The sequence below is a fragment of the Pezoporus occidentalis genome, unplaced genomic scaffold, assembly GCF_034315485.1.
Source record: "Pezoporus occidentalis ecotype Australia unplaced genomic scaffold, CSIRO_AGI_Poc_V1 ctg359, whole genome shotgun sequence".
NCBI lineage: Eukaryota > Metazoa > Chordata > Aves > Psittaciformes > Psittacidae > Pezoporus > Pezoporus occidentalis.
The window spans coordinates 75,545-90,273 of record NW_026915581.1 but is presented as its reverse complement, the minus strand read 5'-3'; the positions used below and the strand labels follow the sequence as shown (position 1 = coordinate 90,273).

General features: G+C 39.0%; 1 protein-coding gene across 1 annotated transcript in view; it reads right to left on the bottom strand.

Annotated features, from left to right (window-relative positions):
• The window catches only part of IPPK (inositol-pentakisphosphate 2-kinase), a 30,957-nt gene that overhangs the window by 6,899 nt on the left and 9,329 nt on the right, over window positions 1-14,729 (bottom strand). Inside the window, exons 2-9 of the mRNA XM_062630677.1 lie at window positions 11,383-11,430; window positions 7,161-7,256; window positions 6,283-6,349; window positions 3,682-3,803; window positions 3,184-3,273; window positions 2,510-2,568; window positions 2,006-2,078; window positions 726-1,005 (exon numbers count right to left, since the gene is read on the bottom strand). Coding sequence (XP_062486661.1) covers window positions 726-1,005; window positions 2,006-2,078; window positions 2,510-2,568; window positions 3,184-3,273; window positions 3,682-3,803; window positions 6,283-6,349; window positions 7,161-7,256; window positions 11,383-11,430 — 835 coding nt within the window. The remainder of the gene's footprint in view (window positions 1-725; window positions 1,006-2,005; window positions 2,079-2,509; window positions 2,569-3,183; window positions 3,274-3,681; window positions 3,804-6,282; window positions 6,350-7,160; window positions 7,257-11,382; window positions 11,431-14,729) is intronic.

Genomic DNA, 14,729 nt, shown 5'->3' with positions numbered 1-14,729 from the left:
AAGATACAGCTTTCTTTATAATCTAGTATGATAGTATTAAAGAGATATGTATTTGATGTCATTTCTGTAAGACAGCTCTTTCTCCACCACAACAAAATCAACCAGCAATAAAAAAAGACCTTCAAAAGCAGCATAAAAAAACATGCTGTTTGTGTAATCAGGGTAACTAGCAGCATCTTGAATAATTAGAGCTTCACAAAACTTAAGCACTTAGGAGTTATTATTTACAGTTTTCCCACTCGCTTCCCATTCCTTTTCCTTCCAGTATTCATACCTTGCTCTTCACCAGGAGAAGAGTAGAAGAAAATGAGCTACATCCTACCTGTCAGGGGCTGATAGAAACAGCAGGGAATGGCAACAAACAGGTGTCACATAAACCAACCAAAGCAGCCAGGCTGCATCCCATACAACAACAAAATTCCCCACTTGTTTGAAATATCTTTGAAGGTTATCAGCTCAAACTGATATTTCCTTCCATTTTAGCTCTACCATCTCCTGAATTTCTTTTTATCCCTGCTATTAGGTACAGTGCTAGCAGTGCTCACTGCAAGGTTACACAAAACCTAATTATCCAGCAGTTACACAGCTTCGAATTCATTTTTTAAACTTCAAGAAAACTCCACTGTTTCCCTTCTCACATCGCTATTAAACAGCAAAAGAGAGGCAAAGATCTGAATAATTACATGATGACAGTTAATTACTGACAACACAAGAAATTTTCTTACCATTTCTCACTAGCTCCTTATTAAATGCACTTGCTTCACAGTAGCTTCTTCCTTGTGAAATGGGAACTGTCTTCATATCACCTGCCCTGCAGGCATCAGTACTACTTAGTAGCGTCATAGTTATAACATGGATTAGTTCTTTAACAATTGTCCTTGTGCAGTGTGGTCCACTGACCAACCCATTGGAAGGAAAAAAGAAAGGTTTTAAGTGACGAGCAAGTTCATTCCAGTCAGAGACACAGTCCTGGTCATCTTTACAGCCATAAATTAGTTCCCCATTCTGCAAACAAGGAGGGGGAAAAAAAAAAAGTATTTAGGTACTTCATGAAACCCAATTATTCATACTTGATTAATCAAGGCATCAGATTTAATATTTTAAAGCACATAGCACAGAAAAGTGTTACTAGTTTAAAAGTCTGCATAGAAAGACACATTCTCAATCTCTTACAAATTTGCCTTCTGAAGTTTTATCAGATACCACAGGTAACAACCTCTGAATTAGGACCAAAAGCCCATTTAAATTAAGTGCTACTTTCCCAACTAAGTAATCAGAACAATAAAAGTGAACTGATACTGAGCACATTCTCCTTTCACTTCTTTCTGGATAATGACAGCAGTGAAAAAGCACCACGTCAAGCAACCTTCTTCTAAAAGCCAGACTGGAAAATGGAATGCTGTAATAAGGGACATAAAAGGAGTGATAGTTACCTGTACTAACAGAAAAAATAGGAAAGTTCATACAGGTTTAAGAAATTCAAATAGTTGGTTTAATACTGGAAATGAATTGTAAAGAATATTTCCTAGAATTAATCTGAAAATCTGCATAAGCCATCAGTTATTGCTTTGTATTTTTCCTACATTAATGCCATAGAAAAGTTAACTTTTGCTTTCCTGAGGGAGGTATGCTATGCACTTGGCCTGCATGAATGCCATAACAGTAATTTAAAGTATTTGCAGCAACATGCAGAGTTCTCTACCTTCTTCCTTCTGAAGCAGCACAAAGTTTTACAACTCTGGTCATCTTTAAAAGTCACTGTCTATTAATTGCTCCTTGCAACTCTTTCAGACTCATTAGCTCTAGGAAGTGATCACTTATCTGCCCTAACTTGCAATCTAATTCCCAAAACCAGAATTTCTGTTTTCTTCTGTTGGTGGGGTCCAATAGTGACGGTGCTGATTAGGAAAATCTGAACTAGGATCCTGACTGTTCAGATCCTGAAGTCAAATTGTTTAAAAGCCAAGGCAAAAAGAAAGCAAGCAGAGAGATTTGACTGTTTTACCTTAAATATTTTCAAGTTGTTCTGTGGCTCCTGTAATAAGCTCTTCAAAGCAAAGTGCATTCTCTGTTTATTTCTAGAGGGGAAAAAAAAAAAGTATTTTATCACAGCCCTTAGATGTTTTACACCCCTGCCTGGAGGGCTCTATGGAATCAGAACTGGCACCTGAAGGGAACACACATATTAAGCATGTTGCTCACACTGAAGTTACTTCACAGACAAAGTGACTGTTTACAGTTGGGACTTCAAATCTGAGTACGAAACAGCTTTTAGGCTTATTGTTATGTAGAAAAAGGCATTGGTGCATTAATAAGCAACTCTCAATTCTTGAAACAGGTGTAAGGAGATTCACAGTGAACATTTCTGATGCTGTATACCTCAGATAAACAGGCATGGATCATCCATAATACTAGAGTAAAAGTCAAGGTAATCGGAGAAAGAAATCTGTAACACAGATATTTTCTGGGGAAAGCAACACCACAGGAATCAAGTTACGTATTTCCTTACCCTGAGAAGAGATCCAATGGGCAGTATTTACTTGGTCGCTTCCATTTTCCATTTGCTACCTGTTGAAAAGCCACACCACTTGTTAATCTCTTTCTGCAGTAACTACTCAAGTTATTTTCAGTCAGGTGTGTGACACTAACATCTTGTCTTCAGAAGTCCCATGATATTTAAAACCCTTTGAACATAAAATGCATGATCACTGTCAGTCTTCCTGGTCATATTTTGCTAAAAGTCACTCAAATTGCATTCACAAACAGAAAGTGTGGCAAAAGGTCACACTAAATTACAGCAAGGAATATTTACAGGGTTTCCAGCACATAATGGACATCAGTCAGATGGATTCCCTGTGCATGAGGTGCTGTTATGAGATACAGAATACCATTTATCACTGTGCATTTGGTGAGCTGCACTTGAAAAGAAATTTGACATCTGAGTTTACCCAATCAACAGCATTAATAGTCCTCAAAGGCTCATATTGTATTTGTTTGCTTCCAGCTTCCCACAGAACTTGTTCCATCTCTCACTAAACAGATTCACACTCAGTAACTCAGATATGTATCCACCCACTATCTTTAGTCATATCAGAAATTTAAGCAAGTTTCGACAGGGAAGCAAAACTGGAATAGCAAATAAAGCACAGTACAGCCAAAGGAAAGCAGGATGACTTAAATTACCTTTAGATGCTGATGCATACAGTAACGACACACCTTGTGCTTTATCTCCTGTGAAACATGGCTGGAAAAAGGAATGAAGCCACACTTTGGCTAAAACAAACAAAAGATTAGGTATATAAGTATATATTACTTTACAGAAATGTAAGGGCACACAATATGCAATTTTTTCCAATTAAAGGAAAATTAGAAAAATACACTAGTCAACATCCAACACTTAACAGCTGTATAATATTCCCATTTATTTTAGAATCCTCACTTAAGAAATGAAGACGCACAAACCAGCTATGGCCTGTAAAAAAGCCTGGTAAAAATGGGGTATTTCCCAAGTTTTAAGAGATCAGAAATGGGAAGAGGGAGGGGAATATTTCATTCAATGAATCACAGTGGAAGCAGTGAGCTCTGCCTTACCCCACCTGCTGCATTCATTTGCAACTGCTGTGGTCAGTATGTACTTAAACACAAACCAAACCCCCAGAAGGATCATCTCCTACTCCATACCTTAATCTCTATGCAGAGGATAGGCCAGTGTTCCACAAAACAATAGGTCTGCAGCCTGGTCAGGTTAGGAAGGCACATGGCATAACCACTAAGAGTGTCCATATCTTTATCACAGCGAGACTCTGGGGAAAACAAAAAAACCCAAACAAGCAAGAAAATTAGGTGTGTGCATTTTTAGTTACTCTGTAGTTATCTCTTTCACCAGGCAGGGTGGGAACCCAAAAAAAAAGAAAGATAGGACACATGTTAGCAGGCTTCAGCTATTTATGCACTTGCATAAAATTTGCCCTCCCCATTATCAACAAGTCATTCTCAGTTTCCTCAGCACTGCCACACAGCACTTGAGGCACACAGTGTGTCTCAAGAGCTACTTCTAGTGCCTGGATCCCAGCTCATTCCAAGAAAGAGATCAGTGAGATCTGAAACAGCAAGGGAGTGCATTCAGCTGGGCAACAATAGGTGAAGAAATGACTGTAGTCAAAGACATGAAACTGCATCAACATTCTTCAGTCTAGTCAAGGGGAACCTGGAAGAACTGCAGAAGTACCATAAACTGTTCAGAAGTTCAGGAGAAAATATAAATGTAAACAGAACCTGCAAGTGGCTTTGCTCAACTCCTCAGTCTGTACAGAGTCCCACACCATTGCAGTGTTCATATCAAAATAGTAATAGGTGAAAAGGAACACAGAAGGAACAAAAGCTAGCATTCCCCTCCTCACAACTTCAAATAAGAGTTTCCTCTGCTAAAACCACCTCTTTAAAAATAGCATTTTTTAGTATCTTCCAAATTAACAATCCTGAGAAGAAACAAAGTAGCAAAATTATTTCGGACTAAGGCATTACGTAGAAAAAGCCTGTAAGTAACCTCCCTCCACATGCATCCTTAGGGACAGAGAAAAGTCTGCAAGATTTTAATTCAATTTAACAAGAACATACACTCCCAGATTTTCAAGTATCTGTTACTAAAGAGACACACAAAATATATGTGTTCTGTTATGGTTTCCACAGCTAACAAAACATTCTGAAAAACACACAGTTTCGAAAAAAAAATAAAAACCTCAGCTGAACAAAAATGAAGCCTCATAAAGCATTAGCCTGCAGCTACATGTTGTACTTCACTAGGATGTGCAAGAAGAAACCTTTCACCAACAAAATGCTGGGGTTTGGTTTTCTTACCTTAACTGAAGCAAGAACACATCCACATTCAGCTGAAAGACTTGTCAAACCAAACAGACCCAGAAATCGGAAGTATTAGAGAAGGTCCTGCGTGACTTAGGCTTATATGAAAAGTAATAGTAAAGCAAATTGTTTCCTCAAAGTTTAAAAGAAAAACTCCTGTTAAAAACCATTAAGATATGCAGCTGTAAGGCACTTGGACAGCTCCTGACAACCACATTTCTTCCTCTAAAGAAATCCCCAGGAGCTGCAGATGCAAAAATTTTAACTGCAAGAAACAAAACCAAATTCTATCATTCACTTCTATCAGTACTATTGATTTTACTAATAACTTTTATTAGGCACTACTTACTTTCCTTGCTGATCTGGCACTGTGGAACTGTTTCTCAAAAAGATGAGGACAAGTCAGCAGAGTGTCCTGTGCTCACTATGTAAATTAATCCAAAATTTCCCAAAGGCAAAGTACTGTCTACAGTACTTTAATACTGTATTTTTCTTCAAGGAACTTCGCTAAAGCAGGAGTTTCTGGCTGTTCTCCAGAACACTGAGAACCTACCCTGAGCAACTTCTCATTCCCCTTTTTAGAACTTACACCTCAGCATACTTTTAACTATACATGAAGAATGATCACACAGGTGTTGCTAACTAAGCATGACAACACCAAGTTCTGTAGTGCTTCACTTCACACCAAACACAGAGATTGCTAAACTGTGAGTCTTGCACCATGATCCATAAGGTAACACAAGGTCAGTGCACCCTTCCCTTTACATACTTGTCCCCTTCAATCCCTCCGTCCAAGGAACTTGTGTCTCACCTCCAGATAAAGACCCCGAAGTACTATGTAAAAGCTGGGAGAAATCAAGGACTGCCCCATGTCCCAGGGGCACCCACTGAACTTCAAAGGCAGCACAGCCTGTAGCCCATAAGTCCTTGGAGCGAGACATGCCCAGGGATCAGGACAGAGACATGGAAAGGTGGAACATTAAGCTGCACACTGCTCAAGTGCTATAACTCAAAGGATGCAAGATGCTTTACCCCAAGTGAAATACAAACATTGAAAATAAAACAATTTAGTGTGGAGTTTCTGAAACTCTCCTATAGCTCTGCTGCACAGTTCAGGAGAAGCAGCTGATGGAATTCAAACAATTATTTGAGGACACATTTTCCACCTCCCTCACAGACCTTTGATAAGGACTCCACAGCAAGGTGAAAACTTGTTCAAAAATTAACAAGCACAGGCTTATAGAGGATCCCTTTCTACAATTTGATGAAACTGACACAAGATGCAATTCTAGAACACACCTGTTTTTTCCACAACAAATTCTGAATTTGTCATTGTCTAATTAAAAAAAGTTCTCGTATTCCAAGGTATGATGCTTTACAGATGAGGAAGGGTCTGGTTTTAATGGTATCTCTGGCACTTACCCGGCCTCTCTGGCTGAATTTTTAAACACAGCTGTCTTACGAAGTCTAAAGGCAGTTGAATAATTTCCTATTAAAAACAAAAAAAGAAAACATTTCAACACAAAAAATTAATATCCCATTTGGGGGTCTTAAAATGGCATACCAAAGTTCAGTGGATGTTATCAACTGAATATTAAGGCAAAGAGTCAGCAGCTTCCCTCTCTGATTAACCATCTGTATGAAGACCTGCAATCAACTGCCATACTTACTCCACTATGAAAGCTAGACCTAATTTAAACAAATGCACAAGAGCATTTTCAGTGACAGTTTCACATGCATGAAGAAACCTTCTGCATTTTGTCCTTCTCCCAAATGAAAAAGTCCCATTTCATCCTATCTCAGATCTCACCCCAACCCTTCCAAGGCAGTATTGTGTAACTCAGCTTCTGGAAGATGCTGTAACTTCTCCACTCAGATATCTGATGTTTAGGTTAACTAGACCTAGCCACCCAAAGAACAGAGTGAGTGACAAGAAAAAGGTTACTTCTGACCGCACAGAAGCTTATACAGTTTACACGAACCAGATTTCTCCCCTTTTTTTGCAGTGCCTTTAAATTCATGCAGGGCAAAGAAATGACCACTTTCATTTAAAGTAGCTATTTCAGGCTGCTTTTCAGTAGTCACCTGAAACAGCTCAGAATACACAGTACAATTCAATCACCTCATCAGCACAAAGCAGGATCTCTGTTTAGATCCAGATGCTTCTTGTGTGTGCTTATCTTGCTTAGGAATATCTGCAAGCCCTGTTAAGTCCTTTTACTGGCATTCAGTGCTCCCCAAAACGCATCAGTGTTTACAATGCATAAGCCATTTATTTAAAAAAAAAAAAACACATTTACCCCGTGGTGAACATAGTTCTCCCCAAAGAACTGCTTCATGACGTGTTTTCCAAAGTCTACGATGTTTTGCAGATGGTGTAGTATTTCCTCTGAAGTCTGGAAGACAAACAGGGTATTTAACTATGAAATAATGATAAACACCACTCAGGAATACAAACACATACCAGTCAATGATTTAGCAAAGTAGCTTAATTGCCCTACTGAGTTTGGTAGGTCAATGCACATTGAAATTAAACAGACATGAGAAATGTGCTACGTTTGATTCCCTACTGCTGCCTGAGGGGCTGAGATATAAACAGGAAAACAGTCAGAAAAGATCAGTCTTAGATTTCAGGGGGAAAAGGACAGAAAATGAAGAAGGTGGGAGAGGGGGAGACTACTCAAGATCTACTCTGTGTTTGACCATTACTCTTAAAATAGCTCAAGGAACTGTTAATAGTCAAGAGATGCAGAGCATGCCTTCCTACCAACAGGTTAAGTGCAGGTGAGGCTTTGAATGTCAGAAAGTATGGCACTTGGAAATTTGGAAGAGAACGGCCACAGAAAGTGAGACACATCACAAACCTCTGCAGGAACAGGTACAGAATGTGCCATCCGTCCCACATCCTGCCCCAGACAATGAAAAACTCTTACTATAATGTCATATTCTGTTTATGTTATGTGCCTATAAGGCAAACCATAGCTCTTCTACAAGTCCAAAATGCCAAGCTAAGTAGAAACTAAGCTAAATGAGTACAAGTGGGACTGCAACAGTAGCACAGTCTGACTGTGAAAGACTTCTGCTTGTGAAGAAGCAACAGAGAAGCTTTACAGTGTTATCCCACTCCCAGCATACTCTGATTCTCTGCACAGTATTTTATTGTAACAATAAACAGTCTCCAAGCTCCTGCATGCCTTAATAACACAAAACCTACAGCCTACCACTGTACACTATAAAGCACTGAACCATACAGATTTACTCTTGGGATTAAGTAACAGTGGAGGAAGAGAAAGTGCAGCACTCATGTCCAAGTTAAAAGAAATCAGAAAGGAAAAAACATAAGTGGGAGAATACAGAAAAAGATAAACAGCAGAGTAAGAGAAAATAAAACACTAGGAGGACAACACTCAGATAAGGACAAAGTCTAGAGAGGGGAAGACCGACCACGTCCAACATAAGTTAAAACTGTTCATGGGTAGAAGGAGAACTGTCACTACCTAGGCAGTCTTACAAACTTTGTTGTATAATTCCATCAGAATAGGAAGGTTTCTTTTCTACCAAAAGCATTTGTTACCTTACAAGCTTACACAAATTGTGTAGGATTACAAAAGGTTTTGTTACTGTAACACAGGTCTGCTAAGACTACAGCCCCAGTCTATTCTGCCTCTAGCAGGATTCAATTTCCAGACTGAAGCAGCAATACACAATGCTGCAATATGTAATAATGCTTTATAGGAAGAAAAAAGTTACTACAGTAATATACAGCACTATACAGCTGCTTAAGTAACATACTGTGCTAGACTGTTACTTCAGTATGCAAAGCATTAACCAGAAACCCAATCCTTTGTAGCAAGTAGGAAAAACACAATTTTTCCAAAGCACTTCATAGCATTTCCATCATTCTCTAAAGGCCAGGACAGTGCTATTGTGTAAAATGTCTGGCATATTGTATGTTGACTTGTTTCTCTGAACAGCTTTCCCTGCATCCTTTCAAGAGAGCCAAAATAAGCCTGGAGTCTCTTCACAACAGGTAATCTTCCGCTGTTTGAGTCTTAGAACAAAACACATACTGTGATGCCTGAGTAACTTCCTCAGCTGCAGTCATCTGGTCTTAAGAAGCGTATTTGAGGAAAAATAATTAATAGGCAACAAGATGCACAAGCAGGCCACCCACATGGGTATGCAAAAGGATATAGCCTTCTATTATTTTTTTTACATGCACATGTATATACATATTGGAAAATAAGCGTTTCAGAAAATCAGGACATTCACTGCTGCTGCTACTACTACAAGGAATGATTCACCAGTTAAAAAGATCAATACAACTTTAAAATTACAGACCAAGCTTATGACACCTGCTCACCTATTTTATAAGCTCTGAACACAACAAAAAACACCTAACAGGCTACTGAAGCATCACCTTTCAACACTGCAAAATGCTCAGATGAAAAGCTTTTGAAGGACCCACCATTACTGCCAGCTCATTTAGCAAAACACCAGAACTCAAACAGGTTCCCTAAAATCAGGCAAAACCCAAAAAAATTCATGCAGAACACTCATTACTAAAATTAGCAATATGCAATTAAAATAGTTCCATGAATCCAGACATGACTTCCTACTCAAAAAAATGCAAGCCCCAGAGTTATTTCTCATTAAAAAAAAACAAACCAAAACACACTGAACTGTAATAATAAGATTACAATTTGCTGTATCGCCATCTTCTTTAGCTACTAGCTTATCTAGTCCCAGATCCCAAGCAATATAAACCCAAAACAGTATCCAGACTTGTTAAACCTTTTCCAAAGGAGTGCAGCAGAAGAGACCGAGACCTGTTTGTCCACATCTGAATTTCTGTATGTGTCTTACTAGAAAATTCTGCTCCAACTGCTTCTTTCAAAGTTGTTTACATTGGATGAGCTACAATGCCATGCACAGATTTAACACAATATATACCTATCCTAACTCATCTAGCACTAGCCAGGAATACAGATTACACCCAAAAAACATTTTCCCCTCTCCAGCATTTACGAGCCCAGCATTCACACACTAACAGAATGTCATGCCCAGGAGATTTTGTTCTTGTGCTTCAGCATCCCAATCCAAAAAGCTATATGCATGCCACAGAAGGATTATGAACTTCAATATTGTGGTGGGCAATTGTGAAGTGTCACTTCCTGCCTGCCTTTGTGACCTCATCATACTTTGTCAGGTTTTTTAAAAAAAATTATTATGCAACAAAAAAAAAGAAAGCCGGTACTCAGCCGTTTCTTTCTTAAATAAATGGCAACCAATTGACTTTTCACTTGTGGTCTTATTCTCCCTTGCTATATTAAAACTTGAGACAGGCACTGTTTTCCTTTCTTCCAATCCACTGGCTTCTTCCCTGTTCTTGTAAAAGCTCTACACGTTATTATCTCAGACTGCTACAGAAGCACAGGATACATTTTTGAAATCCTGCCACTACAAACAGATCAAAAACTTAGCTGAATCACACTTCAGTTTTACCAGACTTTATTTCAAGTAAAATAGAGGCAGAAAGGCCACTAAACTCCTACACACACTACTGGGGTTTACTTTCTGCTGATCTACTTTAGGAACTTCTCTTTTAAGCCTTGTTAAACTGAACACATTTTGCATTCATCTTCCTGATTTAAAGCAAAATGCCCTTCCCGCACATTTACTTCACATTCATCCTTATTCCTTTTTTCCTAAAATTAAGCACTCCTCCCTAGCTCCCAGTATAGCCAGAATACTTCTTACATTTCTTTCTCATCAGAAATGCCTGCCACTGAACAAGACAAAGCGATTCAGAAGCTGCTGTAGCTCAAACCACTCCCTGTAATCTCCCAGATAACACACCCTAAAGACTACTCATGAGGTTGAAGAAATGGCCAAACTTGAACCTCCTGCCTTCTCCGCTCTCTTTTCTTTTTTTCTTCTCCTTGGAGCACTTTTATTCTTACCCTCCACCTTTGATCCATGATCATTTTATATCCCTGTTAAAGCAAATCTAAGGTAAATCATTTCAGTTCCTTCTCAAGCAGAAAAACCTTCTCTCACAGCCCAAGAAACTGGTAGACTGTGTCCTGCCATGTCCTTTTTGCAACAGACAGGACACTAAAACCAAAATAGCAAAGGCTAGTCTATGAATATTTTGTATCTTTGTCCAAATTCCATGGCTTTTTAGCTACTGAGTAGGCAGTCCACAGCACACCTTCACCATGACACCAGTCCCGTGCTGCTCCTCTTCGATCCCACCTAGCAAGAGTCAGTGAGACAACCATTTCTTCCTCAGCATTGCCATACTCTCATATGTAACATAAACACTCCCTCTGTTGCCAAAGCCACCCTTGCAGAGATCGTGCCCTCTACACACTGCAGTCTTCAACTCTGTTCGACACAAAGGTCTCCACATCAACAGTCACATAATCTTAGTTACGCAAGACAACCTCAAATTTCCTCCTTTGGCCAAAACTCCTGGAACACAGCCACGTGGCAAAATAACTCCATGTTGAATCTTACCTTGTTCTGGTTTGGGGGGGACTTCAAAAACCGCAACACCACACAGCGCTAAAGAAAGGAAAGAATATGATTTCATTAGCATATAAATACAAGATTATTTCTATAACAGTGCAATTGTCTGATTTCCCAACCTACCTCAGCTCAAAAATTGAAGGGGGGGAATAGGCATTTTACTCAACTTGAAATCAAATACATCAATGCCTGTTGTCAAATTTTGCATCACTTTAACAAGGCAGCCACTCTGCGTTTCCAGTCACTATGTGTAACAGCAAATACTCCCTTAGCTTATAGCACTGCTCTGAAAATCTGGTAAAACACAGGTTCAAGTAAACAGAAAAACACTACCATTTTCACACCAAAGGTCTTTGAGGGGGAGCAAGACCAACTTAGATGTCATCTTCTTACAATATCAGCACAGCATTACAAAACATTAAGGAGATACCAGCAGTAGCTACACAGCTCTACTTAAGACTAAAACCTGCTACTTCTACACTTTAAAAAAGTAAACATGCAACAGGAGGACAAATGAAGCAGGTTTCCAAATATTTTACTTTTCTATCAGATTTTGTAAGAATTCAACAACCTTTGTATTTCAAAGCACACAAATTCTAAACACACCCTCAGCCTTTATTTTTAAGGGCTCAGATAAAAATATTTGCAGACATCCAAAGTAAATTAGGCTTTTAACCTCAAGGTTATTAAAGGAGCATCTTCCATCACAGAAGTCACCTGAAGTACCTTTCTCTCAAAATCTTGCTGAGATTAACCATTACACTTGGTAAATTGACTTTTTATATTAAAATCAAATTTTGACATAGTATTAAGGAAGCTGCAGCCTCACTAGGCAAGACAACACGTAGCCCTGCCTCAGATTAGTCAGTCTAAGTATCTATTCCTCAAGATAGTTATTCCCTCTGATGTACTTCAGCCTAATCAGACAAAATGTGGATAAAACCAACTGGGCACCACCAAAGGTAGAGATGAACAGCTGTTTTCTGGAGTTTCAATGTCTCCATTTGGACCTTTCCTAAACACACCAAAAAGGATTACATTTTATTTAAAGCACTATCAAAAAAGTACTAACACTCAGATTTCCTGACAAAGATAATGCAGGCAAAATGTTACAGTTACACTTCAGGTTTATAGAATCTAAGTTTTTTCCCCTATCAAAAACCTCCCTCAGCATGACACCACCACATATATTCCACATTTCAGGGCTGAAGGCCATCTCTGGACAGTGCTGAGTGGGAGAGAGCTGCAGTTATCTTTAATTACTAAGATGAAGAGAAAAAGCAGGAGGAGAAAAGCAAACCAGATGACAATCCAAAATACTAACAAAACAAGATCCAGATTCAGACATTGATAGTGAAACCCAGAAACAGGCCCTTCAATATCCAAGAAGTCTCAAGCCAGCAGGAATCTCTTAGTTCAGCCACATCCGGAGCACACTCTCAGGTAAAAAGATGCTTTCCTGCATTTTGATTCAACTTGCTCTGCAAGATCTAAACAGCATGAGTGTTCCAAGAAACTAGATAAACTGAATACTAATTATGATCCCCTGGATTTGACAAATTTGCTGGGTGACACTCTCTTTACCCTGCTCTGACCTCCATTGCAGGTGGATAACAGAGCTCAGGTCTGACGAGCCTGCATGCTCCATGTTACTTTTACTGTGTTTCAATGGTTTGGATCCCCAGCTTTAAACATTCATAAGCAACCTGATTAGTGATGGAGGGATCTAATCATAACTTCTCATCAACTCAGAAGCTTCATTCCGTAACATTTCAGGAGTGTTGTAGATATCCATTATTCGCTTCCCAACCAACAAGCTCTGGAAAATCCAATTGCTCTCGCTGGATGCACCATAGTATTTTGTTCATTACCAAATCACTTCTGAAGAGGCATGCTGAGATAAAATGACCAAAACTATATACAGCAAAAGAAGAACACACTGCTTGTCTAAAGATGTCAAAAGGAAACAGAGCAAAGGTCAAACAAAACTTTTCACTGACCAGCCAGCTCATGCTGTGCCTTAGTAAAGCTATTAGATTATCAGATTAAAAACACAACAGAACAAAAAACACACCACCAAAACTTTTTTTAGGGGAAGTTCTCAGCTAGGTCCGTCCTTTAGTGCAATTCAGTACACTGTTACATGAATCCACTGCCACAGTACAAAGGTTAACCCATTAGATACCAAAACCACCTACTGCTTCAGAATTATTGCCACTGAAAATATTGGCCCACATATTTCATGCTATTGCAATACTGATTCACTTGACTGATTCTTTACTTGGAAATGTTGTCGGTGGCTGTTGCCACGAGGGTTTTGTCAGTTATCTTAAATGCCTTTTTTTTATATATATATTTACAGATTGGACATCAAAGATGTAACAAGCTTACCTGTATGAGAATGGCCCAAATCCAGAAGAGATTTTATTTAAGAGGTTGTCATTACTCCTTAGCACTTTGAGGATCAGATCAACTAGATCCTAGTGCTCCCTAAATGTCATTCTCTGCATTCCCCTCTGTAAGCCCTTCTGCTGCTTAACCATACTTGTATCAATACACTACCACCATCAGTGTTTAGCTGATTGGATAATAGTCCCATACAGACAAAAAAAGAAACAAACCACCAACAAAAAAACAAAACCAAGACAAACCAGGCTGCAAAAATCAAGCAGAGAAATAGAAGCAATGCATGGACATAGGCAAATGTAACAGATAAAACAGTAAGAGGCTTCACACCTTGAGAAGACAAGCTAGAAACAATAGTGAATTCAAAGGAAGAATTCTACCTCTTTTTTTTAAATCCTGCAGACCTTTTTCTTTAAGTATGTTCAATATCCAGTTAGTGACAAGAAATGAAAAATAAAGCAGACTATCAAACATGACTACTCTTACTCTCCAAGTAAAAAAAAATTGTGACTCTCACATGGAGCACAGCAGTTCTGTAACAGACAACAAAACAAGGTTCTTACTGTTGCCCAAGACCATACTTGGGCTACAACAAACCCATTTCCAATTGTTACAGACAACTCAAAACAAACAATAGCAACAAGGATACCAAAACTTGTGTCTCTCAAAACACATTCTCAGTCACTAGGCTGCTGAGATGACATAATCAGGAGCCTATGTTCTGGAGGAGCATGATCCTTCAGCTTACAGTCCCACCAAGAAAGGCAAACACTTCTTCAGCACCCTATCATGAAACAATTGTTTGGGTTAAACCATAACTGAAAATTAGTGATTGCTAATAAGGAGAGAAGCAGCTGTGGGAGGGGCTGTGAAAACATCCTCAGAGATGTCACTGGCATCACAAGGACACACAGATGTGTGCACACCCA